General features: G+C 36.7%; 1 protein-coding gene across 2 annotated transcripts; it reads right to left on the bottom strand.

Moving 5' to 3' along the window:
• On the bottom strand, positions 1-5,292 carry LOC125185122 (uncharacterized). Of its 2 annotated transcripts, none has more exons than XM_048081614.2 (6): positions 5,060-5,292; positions 4,400-4,592; positions 4,247-4,305; positions 2,430-4,148; positions 1,015-1,162; positions 1-766 (listed from the first exon to the last, which is right to left on the bottom strand). In XM_048081614.2, exons 2-6 carry the CDS (start codon positions 4,497-4,499, stop codon positions 138-140), a joined length of 2,655 nt encoding a protein of 884 aa, XP_047937571.1. In that variant the 5' UTR covers positions 4,500-4,592; positions 5,060-5,292; the 3' UTR covers positions 1-137. The 2 variants fall into 2 exon arrangements, with proteins under 2 accessions (XP_047937571.1, XP_047937572.1); XM_048081615.2 differs by having other exon boundaries at positions 4,400-4,563.
• Positions 5,293-11,773: the final 6,481 nt, after the last annotated feature.

Here is an 11,773-nt window from a genome sequence, read left to right as displayed (position 1 = left end):
TCAAGCAAAAGAATCATAAATAACCACTTTAGTATAAACGGATTTTTTCAAGTTTCTCGAGTTAGGCTTACAGTGATTTTTTGCATGATTCTCGACACAAACAAAAAAGCTAGAAAGAATCATGAAATCGGCAGCAATTACAACAAGAAATCATCAATCAATTCATCTACTAAACAAGTTAGTATCCTATTTCCTATTTCTACACCTTCTTCAAATGCCTCAACTTCAAAGTCCACCCATTTCCCGTTCTTCGAGCTCATATCTTTGTCCACAAGCTCATCCACCATCAGCTCCTCCGAGTTTGTCCACCTCCATATCTCTCTGTACAAATCATCGGCCAGCCATTGCCTTCTATGTAACACAGCCACCTGCTTGCCCCAGAACTCCGGGCCTCCATCAAGAATCCGTCCGCATCTCTGTTCCAGGCATTCACACACACAGTCAAACAATACCTTGCGTTCTACCGCATTTTCTTCCATGCCTTTGTACGACTCCATTGTTTGATTTTCCAGCTGCATGAAGAGGTCGGGAGCTATGATTTTGTGAGCTTGTCCCAGAGAGAACTCCTCCAGCGACAATTCTGCATGGCTGAGAATATCTTCGATGTATTTTAATTCCCAGTTTGAAGAATCTTTCGATTCTACCACATGTAAGCTGGAAGAAACAGTTTCGGACATAGACCAAACAGACAGTGAGGAGGCTGTATCCGATATCTCTGGATCAACCTCAGCTATGTGAGGCTTCCTAGTAGATCTCCAATTAATTCCTTCACAAAAGGCAAGCGATAAGCACTACATTTGACCTAAATCATACGAGAATCTATTTGATTCAAATATGATAAAAACAAGGGGTATAGATAAACCCTTTCGCTAAGTCAAAATCTTAAAACTCCCAGAACAAGGTTAAACCCAGATCATATTCTGAAATTTGATCCATGCAATAAGTTTGCACATCTTATTCTTCATGAGAACCAAGTTAATCAAAAGGATATACAAACAGGATTTGGTATCATACCTTTATCACTTGAGCTTCTGCCAACATCAAATGAGTCACAACTAGCTCCTGACAGAGAAGGCTGACTTGAGAGTGAATTGGACCCTTGCAAGTACAAGTGTCTCTGGAAGTTTTTACTATCACCAGCTCCTTCAAAGTATTCTAGTCCCTAAATTAAAATTACAGAAATTAAGGTGTCAAATTACTAGTAAAGAAAAATACAGGAGAAGAAACCTGCACAGCCCATTATAGCACGATATATTCACTAATTTCAGATGATACTACCTCTGTCTCTTAAAAATAGAAACTATTTCCATTTTGGTTCGTTCCTTAAAAATAGAAACTTTCAACTTTCTATTTTAGGAAGTGGACCCCACAATCCATTAACACTACTTCAATTACTTTCTCTTCCTCTCTCTTACTTTACCCATTTTTCTTTCCATCTCTCTTACTTTACCAATTGTGCATTAAAACCCGTGCCATTTCAAATGTTTCTATTTTTCAAATACGGAGGTAGTACTACTTTTTCATCCCAACATACTCTCACCATTTCCACTTGACCACAGAAAGCCTCAAGTTGGGCCATTTCTGAGATTATTCTAATCCATGTGTTACAGATTTCAAGCTTATGGTTTAATTTATTTCACTCCATATAATCTTTCCATGCCCCAACACCATGTATTAGAAAGAATGACATAAAAAATTGGCCAAAAGGTATACATTATGATTTCCTTTTCGTTTGACAATCAATGCACACTTGCATAGTAGAAGATAGCTGACTACACGAGATCTAGGGAACAACCTTTGCTGTCAATTTTCCTTGAGTTATAACACTAGAATTAAACAGCATGCAACAATATGAAACAGTGTTCCTGGCAAAGTGAATAGAGAAAATTTCACTAATGACATTGTTCTCTAGTTAGATGTCTTTGTAGTTGAAATTGAAGGCCAGTCAGATATCTATGGTAGTCATATCTAATGCTTTCATGGAAAGGGGTTAGTCAATCATCACACCTTTGCTAAACATAAAGCAGCAGGAAAGAGCTTGATTAAAGACCTGAGTAATTACATTTAAAGATTATCTATTGCAAGAAATTGGCAGGTAAAAAGATGTTGCGGAATTGCCAGGAGAAAAAAGAAGATTAAATCAATAATTAGAGAGGAACGTCTCAGAAGGATGAAATCTGTAACTACAGAGAAGCATCCCATCACTTCTCAGGAATCAACTTCCTTTGAACTCAGAATACTGATTCTCCATATATTGAACTCTCCCATAAATTTTCAACTGAAGTTCATGTCCAAATATTAGTTATCTAATTTTCATTTCTTTACAGTATGATGCTACCAGAACAGACAAAGAAAACACAGTTTACAAGGACATAGGTTATTGATATAGTATAAACTAGCAAAGAAGATACCAAAGGAAGGTGCAGTACCTTGCTGCCTTGCTCAGCTTGGAGCCAAGGTTTGTCAACAGAAGTACAATCCGATGCATCCTGGGCTTCTCGGTCCACCAAGTTAACTGCAGGTCCCATGTTTCCGTAGTTATTAACGGACAAAGAAGATGACCCTGACACGTCTTTCTGCGAAAACTCAACCCTAGAAGTCAATTCTTTAAGTTTTTCCTCCAGAAGTACACTTAAAGCATCTCCACCTATAACATTGAAACCTGAAGAGGATGTTGCAGTAGTTCTTAAATCAGATTCGCGTACACAAGGATCGTAACTAGGAGAAGGCAAGCTAGTTTCTTCCAAGATTGCAGCACTTGAATTAGATCCAACGGACTTCTTGATTGGAGATGTGAATGTGAATGACACGACATCAAAACTACTTTTCCTGTCAATTCCATCCCACTTGGAATCACCTTCAAAGGAAACATTACATTTTATGGATTTTTCATCTTTAATGGCCATAGCTTTTAAAGCAACACCTCCACTAGACTGAACATTCCTGTTGATAGGTAATCTTTTCTTTGAAGCTGTCTTTGCTCTGACTGAAGAAGCATCTTTTCCAGGATCAGCAGCCACAAAATTTGTCTTTCTTGATGTCGTCAAGGTATTGAAAACAATTTTATTGACAGTCCTATTTGTAGTACGCCCATTAATGTAACTGGAGGACAAGTTTGATTCTTGTCTCTCCTTAGGCTTGGAACAAGAAGATTCAAACTTTTCTTCATCTTTGCCTGAGGCACGATTTTGCTTCTGATTATTCAACCTGAGCGCCTCAGAAGGCTTTCTTGATGAACCTTGCTTTTCCACTTTTTTTTGTGCATGTGTAAGATCCCTAGTTACACATCCATTGTGTTCTTTTTGCTTCTCAGTACTTCTGCTACCAGAAGAAGTTGACCCATCTCTTTTCTGGATGCTGGGTTTTGTCTGAACTGCAAGAGAAACTAGTTTTTCATTACTCTTTGATCTTTGAGAACTAGCCCTCTTGGATTCTTCAGATCCCTTATACTGATAATTGTCTTCTAATCGGCCTTTACCCCGGGCATTAAGTTGTTTCTTGATATTTTTTGAATTATCCTCTTTCACCTTTTGGGATGCATTAGCTGCTTGAGATGATCGCGGAGCAGACTCGAGTTTCTCCCTCAAATCCCGAACTCTAAACGGACCAGAAGGCAATCCAAGTGACGAAAAATTGCCTTTAGTGATTGACCTTGGACTCTGGTCAATTATCTTAGAAGCAGCCTCAATTATGTAAGCCGCATTTTTAGGTGGAATGAATCCAGGACTTTTGATAGGAGACATGATCCGGTTATGAGTAACAGGCATGGGCTTAGCGGATTTGGGAGGCAATACCTCTCTTTGAAACCTCTCTATATGTCGATTCTGTACCTTCTGCAACCTCAGGTCTAAAGGATTCCGACTATATCCATCCAATTTATTCCGCACACTCTCAAAGATTACGATATCATGTTCACCATGAAATGCATGAGCAGCCATTAAGTAACTAGAATCTCTGAATGAGTAGGAGTCAGAAAGCGGATTAGAACAAGGTTCATTAACATTTGAAGTTGGCAAGGAATCCAGTCCCATAAGACGTGCGACAACCCCAGGTGCTTTTGTTCCCTGTTCTGAGTCGCCACTGGCTGAAGAAGCATAAGGATAATCATTCTCACAAGTGGCATTAAGAGGGAAGCCTTGATTAAGCACCTTCATACAAGCACACAACAAAAATAATTAAGTCAGTACCAAAACCTTACACAGTTACTTTGAGCCCACTTTGAGTGGAGAAAATTCAAGAGATTTACCAGCTGACGCCGTGCAATGACTGAACCATGGCAATTATCTTTTCCATGGTTGGAACTCTCTGCATACAATACCAAAAACAACGTTCAAGCACCGAAACAGTCAAAACCACAATAAAACGTATATGACTGTTACAGTAAGAAGAAGAAGAATACCAGGTAGATCAGGTTTGCTAGTGAAGAGCTTCTTCCGAGATTTACCATTCCAATCAAACAACTGAAGAAAGCCTCCCTTTCCTCGCTTCTCAACCTCCATTTTAGTTCTTTACTCGAACGTGAAATTCTCTAGATAGCCACTAGATAAATCAAGTGACACCCATCTGCTAGAGTGAATTCCAATCTTTACTCCCTTAGGAATGTGAAGTGATCAAAAATTGAAAAGAAACCAATTAAATCATTATAACTCCAGTGATAGCTAAGCTAACAAAAATAGACCCCAAATTAAGATCAAAACCCTTCACAAATCAAATTTGCGGAGATTATCACAAATTCGTGTTCATTTTGCTCCTCTAAGTATTCATGAAGGTGATAACAATATGCTATGCGAATCACCCTACAAAAATCAAGCCGAGACGCCATTTTCAAAAATCCCCAATTTCAATGGCAAAACCATTAGCGCACACACAAACCCAGAATTCAAGAAAAAGATGGAGACCTCACTTCCTACAAACACACATTAGACGCGCAAGAAAACAAAGGATCCGATCTCATTCAATTCCATGATCCATCCATGAACATAAAACATAGCAACATTCAACAGAGAAAGCCTCAATTTTTCATTATTTCAAACAAATAGAAGAAGTTGCAGAAACAAACCTGCAAAGCTCATATCCTAAATTCTCACATCACTAGTGTGAACAAGTCTTGGTAAAAAGTTTGAATCTTTGTTGTCAGAAACTGCAGCATTAAATTACGAGTACAGGAAGAGAGCAGAGGTAAAGATCTGGGAACGTTAAATGAGAAGTGGATATGGATTTTGAATTTCGATCTTGCAGAGAGAGAGAGAGATTTGAAAAATATTAAAAGTGAAAAAGAGTAATAAACAAAGAGAGTGTCGCAAAACAAAAACACGCAGTCAGATTTAAAATTGATTATTGGTTATTTGAATATGACTGTATATTGTAAGCTATGGCCCACCGCCACATTTATTTTCCATTTATTATTGGTTTAAATTAAGGCTCAAAAAAGGGAAATAAATTCATTGAAACTCCAGGGGATAATAATTTCTTCACATGCTTGGTCTCAGGAATTTATTTGGAACTTTTACAATAATTTTTCTCAAGTAGACAGAATATGGGCATTCTACTCTTTTCGATATATATCATGTTGTCTTGGAAATTTTGGATGATTCTTTTGTTCTTTTACTTTTGAATTTATTGGAGTTTAATTAACCTTTGAGTGATTTTATTTTATCGAATATATGATGGTATAATTAAACGGGTATTTGCATGTTTGCCAAATTTTGGTTTATATAGCATTTTCAAGGTAAGTGTTCATATTTTTGTTGCAACTTTCCAAAATAAATTAGCTATTTTCTTTTATGGTATTCACTTTCTTATTTTTTTTATTTTATCACTCAACTAATAAAATCTCATTTTCTTAAATTTCATTGTAGGATTAGGAATAACAATAAAAAAAATAGTGTTCTTTAATTAATTTGCATTTACTTATAAATCAGCAGTCAAATGAAAGCATCACTCATGACTTACAAAATATTGTTATTTTTATAAAAGAAATTTGAATTGGAATATTGAGAAGAAACACAATTTCTAAAAATTGAGAGCATGGGTTAAAAGGAAATTTTAACTATATGCCGAGATAAATGCGTGAAATTTTAGTCAAAGTGACAAGCTGATCAAGAGGAAATCATGAAACCTATCCCTCTATTATAAGAAATTTATACTACTTTATTTGTTTATTGATGTTTATTTTGTGCATTCTCTACTAATTTGGAGTTAGGATTATTTTTGGCTGATTACACTTTGGTCTCAGTTTGTTTGTGCCACTTTGTTTTTTGTTAAGCAAGTTGTGGATGACTTGCTGTCTTAACCTTTTTTAAGTTTCGGGACTTCATTGATGTTTTGATGAATTTTTTTAGTATTGTTTTGCTCATCATTTTGTTGCAATTAGAGTTATTATGGATTGACAATGAAAATGTATACACATACCCTTACTATATACACTTCAAATCAAATAAAGCTCTTATAAGATTCAATCTAGGTCATATACAACCTTTTATCTTACTTATAAAATTTTCAAATAATCATGGTCACTTCTAGAAATGTGACCCACATTAAAAAAAATATGACTATTTATGTGTATGTCTTCTTCGCTTGTGGTAGTTGCACCAATGTAGTATTATTCGGAAGTAGCAATGTGGAAATTTACAAGATTTAATTGTTGGCGAATACCCCTGCAGTGACTTTAAGCGAAGAAAATTAAATCACGCAATAATAAAACTCCATCTATCTATTAAGAATGTGCAACATGTTAATCGGTAAAGAGGTTAATGTTCGAGGTCAAAGGTTTCGAGTTCGAGTGTGACCTTAAATCTAAACTCTATCATTATCCATAAAAGACGTGCAACATAGAAAATGAAACAATTTTTAATAAAATATTAATTAGATATTTGATTAACGAATAAAATGTCACATTATGGGCAATAATAAATTGAGACGGTTGATCATATGCATAATTCGTATTAAGAGCTACTTGATATGATGAAATGGAATGTGATTCCTACTTCCATTCTATTCATTTGCTTGGTGTGATGGAATGAATGAGTGAATGGATGAAAATGCAAAGGAAATCCAAGAAAATTAATATTTCATTCCTATCTTCATTCCATTCCAACCTCCATTCCATTCCACCCTCATTTCATTCCATCATACCAAGCATGGCCTAAGGATTATTGTGAGAGTAAATAATGAGTGGTATTTGTTAAAAAAGTTAAACTCTCAATGTGGAGGTCAAATAAAGCCATTACATTTCAAACGTTCTCATTTGTGGGCAAAGTTATTTAATTGGATTTTGAGACAAAAATGTAGTGTTTGGTGTAAATTAAATCTTAGGTTATATTTGATTTTCGGTATGCACATATAAAATGATATTTATCTATATTATATCTTGAATGATATAATATGTGCATACCGAAAATCAAATATAACCTAAGATTTAATTTATACCAAACACTACATTTTTGTCTCAAAATCCAAATAAATAACTTTGCCCACAAATGAGAGCGTTTGAAATGTAATTGCTTTATTTGACCTCCACATTGAGAGCTTAACTTTTTTAACAAATACCACTCATTATTTACTCTCACAATAATCCTTAGGCCATGCTTGGTATGATGGAATGAAATGAGGGTGGAATGGAATGGAGGTTGGAATGGAATGAAGATAGGAATGAAATATCAATTTCCTTGGATTTTCTTTGCATTTTCATCCATTCACTCATTCATTCCATCACACAAAGCAAATGAATAGAATGGAAGTAGGAATCACATTCCATTCCATCATACCAAGTAGCCCCTAATACGAATTATGCATATGATCAACCGTCTCAATTTATTATTGCCCATAATGTGACATTTTATTCGTTAATCAAATATCTAATTAATATTTTATTAAAAATTGTTTCATTTTCTATGTTGCACGTTTTTTATGGATAATGATAGAGTTTAGATTTAAGGTCGCACTCGAACTCGAAACATTTGACCTCGAACATTAACCTCTCTACCGATTAACATGTTGCACATTCTTAATAGATGGATGGAGTTTTATTATTGCGTGATTTAATTTTCTTCGCTTAAAGTCACTGCAGGGGTATTCGCCAACAATTAAATCTTGTAAATTTCCACATTGCTTCCGAATAATACTACATTGGTGCAACTACCACAAGCGAAGAAGACATACACATAAATAGTCATATTTTTTTTTTAATGTGGGTCACATTTCTAGAAGTGACCATGATTATTTGAAAATTTTATAAGTAAGATAAAAGGTTGTATATGACCTAGATTGAATCTTATAAGAGCTTTATTTGATTTGAAGTGTATATAGTAAGGGTATGTGTATACATTTTCATTGTCAATCCATAATAACTCTAATTGCAACAAAATGATGAGCAAAACAATACTACAAAAATTCATCAAAACATCAATGAAGTCCCGAAACTTAAAAAAGGTCAAGACAGCAAGTCATCCACAACTTGCTTAACAAAAAACAAAGTGGCACAAACAAACTGAGACCAAAGTGTAATCAGCCAAAAATAATCCTAACTCCAAATTAGTAGAGAATGCACAAAATAAACATCAATAAACAAATAAAGTAGTATAAATTTCTTATAATAGAGGGATAGGTTTCATGATTTCCTCTTGATCAGCTTGTCACTTTGACTAAAATTTCACGCATTTATCTCGGCATATAGTTAAAATTTCCTTTTAACCCATGCTCTCAATTTTTAGAAATTGTGTTTCTTCTCAATATTCCAATTCAAATTTCTTTTATAAAAATAACAGTATTTTGTAAGCCATGAGTGATGCTTTCATTTTCATTTGCACCACTTGTTTTAACGAGTTTTCTCTTTCTCTAAATTTCTGTACAAGAGCAACATCGAGCGATGAGTAACGCGGGTGGTAGCAGTGGTGGTAGTGGTGGGGATGCTGAGGAGTACGAACGGCAGATGAACGAGGCTATGGAGGCCTACATGAACCGCGAGATAGAGCGGTACATGCGAAGGGTCGAACAGCAGGCGGTACCTCGCCCTCCACCCGTTGTCCACCGCCAAGCAGTGATTGATCGGGATCATGTAGCTGCACATCAACGGCTATATGACGACTACTTCGCTCCGGACCCGCCGTTTCCCGCAAACATGTTTAGGCGGCGTTTTAGAATGCGCAGAGAGTTGTTTATGCGTATTGTTGACGCTTTGGAGCGTCGATATCTGTATTTGCGCTCCAAGCACGGTGCGGTTGGCAGACCCGACCACACCCCTATTCAAAAGTGCACGGCGGCAATCAGACAGTTGGCCTACGGAGGCGCGGCAAACATGTGGGATGAGTACCTCCACATCGGTGAGTCGACAGCCCTGGAATGTCTGATGTATTTCTGTCAGGGCGTGATTGCAATTTTCCGTGATCAGTACCTTCGAAGCCCTACCCCCCAAGATTGTCAGGATCTGATGCAGATGCACGGGGAACAGCATTGGGAGTGGAAGAACTGTCCGATTGCCTGGAAGGGGGCCTACACGACCGGCTACAAGGGAAAGAATCCCACGATGATCCTCGAGGCCATAGCTGATTACCGGCTGTGGATCTGGCATGCGTATTTTGGGGTAGCCGGGTCGAACAACGACCTCAACGTCCTCAACTCGTTGCCCCTCTTCAACGAGCAGTGTCAGGGCATCGGTCTGGCCGTCTCATTTGTGGCCAACGGCAACCGGCATGATATGGGCTACTACTTGGCGGATGGGATATACCCTAGGTGGCCCGTCTTTGTGAAGACGATCAGGCACACAAATGATGACAGGAAGGCCTACTTTGCGGAACAGCAGGAGTCGGCGCGCAAGGACGTGGAGCGCGCATTTGGTGTGCTCCAGTCTCGATGAGCAGCAATCAATGGTCCAACGCGTTTGTGGGATGTTAGCTGCATTGATGATATAATGTACGCATGCATTATCTTGCACAACATGATCGTCGAAGACGAAGACGTACAACTGACTAATTGGGCCAATGACGATGAAGCCGGTCCAAGCCACGGAATGGTCACCCCTAACGTACGACGTGAGGTACCTCACGATGAAGCCGGCCGCCTCCAGGCACATGCCGACATGCGCCAAGTGAATGCTCATATTCAACTCCAAAAGGATATAATTGAAGAGTTGTGGGCACGGAAGACTGCACGGTGATAGTTTTTTTCTTTATTATGTATTTTTTTTAATGAATGTACTTTTTTTAAAAATGAAATTAATATGTCTCGTAATTTTAATTCTGTAATTTATCGTAAATTTAATTCCATAAATTTAGTTGTTTTGAATTATTTTTATTGCGGCTAGCCTATTTACTTAAAATAATGATGTGGCATGTGAAATTTTAGTGCTGATGACATGGCAGAGAGAGAGAATGACTAGCCTTGCCTAACCTAAAGCTATTGGAGATGCTCTTATAGCTCCTCCCAATTCCCATAGAAGTCGAGACGTATTATTCTTATTTCATGTCCTTTTCATCATCATCTCAAGACTCAAGTCTCAACCACTGCAAAAGATTTGTATCTTTTGGAAGAAAGATAATATGATGAATAGTTTTACACTTTTACTGTATTATAAAAAAATATGTTGGATATTATCGCATATAGTAATAAAAAAGAGAATTTCCAACATTTATTGCAATTTCAAATTCCATACTTGGTTTTGTAAAATGTTCTTTTACTTTGTGTCGTCTTCGGTCGTTCCTCTAAACAAGATTGCCATTCTCAAGGTCGAGAAGTAAATGAAAAGGGGAAGGAAGAATAAACAAACCAACCAACCAACAAACAAACAAATTTAATACCTATCCATCCTTTCCATGCAACCACAATAGATTTAGTCAATATTAATAAATTGATAACACTTGAAACAGTAAAATACACAAAGAATAAATATATTACGCTATTACCATTAAACTGAATGTATATATATAGAGGAATAAAATAGGACAATAAATTATTTAATAGAGGTATGTGTACAAATTTATACTCCCATCACTCCATCAGATGTTCTCTCTGTGCGGATTAATTTAACTTAAAATTGACGGTGAATATACACTTTTTGTTTGAATGAAATTGCATCATGTCACATATTTAAGGCATATTGATGTTGGATATAAGTATAACGCCATTCTGCATCATTCATGATGGACTAAGGCCCCCCTCCAACCATAATTATAGGCAAATATTCAAACTGTAGCCAACATCAATGGGGTTTTGGGGGCCAACGATTCTGTTCAATCTATTATTTGGCACTATTCTTCATTTTCAACCACTATCATAATCACTATAATTATTCCTATATAGTACTTTCATATTGAAAAACCTCAATAATAAAGGGAAGGGGTTAAATTTATAGCAATTGGTAGAAGAATATGAACAGGGGCCAATCCCTAAATCTTGGTGAGTGATTTCTAAGATGAGCAGAATTGGGGCAGGGGCCAAATTTTGAAGATATAAATAAATAGATAAAATAGTGGGTGGAAGAGCTGTTATGATTAAAACCATACTAGAACAAATAGTCAAGAAAATCCTTGTGGCTAGATCTCTGATTGAGGGCCCATCCAGATTCCACTATCATAAGATGCTAACTGAAAACCCCAATTTATACTAATTAGATGGAGCATATAACAATGACCCATCCCTATATATTTTATTAGCATTAATAGACACAGTGCTAGATGATTAGTCAAAACACGTTTTCCCATTCTTCTGTTTTTTGGGCACATGGGAGTTGGGCTGTTCAGGTTGCTTTCAACACAATGGAAAAATCATCTACACCACA

Source organism: Salvia hispanica, chromosome 1 (assembly GCF_029641045.1).
Source record: "Salvia hispanica isolate PSC_SH4W2 chromosome 1, Shi_PSC_v1, whole genome shotgun sequence".
Classification (NCBI taxonomy): Eukaryota; Viridiplantae; Streptophyta; class Magnoliopsida; order Lamiales; family Lamiaceae; genus Salvia; species Salvia hispanica.
Note: the sequence above shows the minus strand (reverse complement) of the source record. Positions and strands in the feature narration are given on the sequence as shown.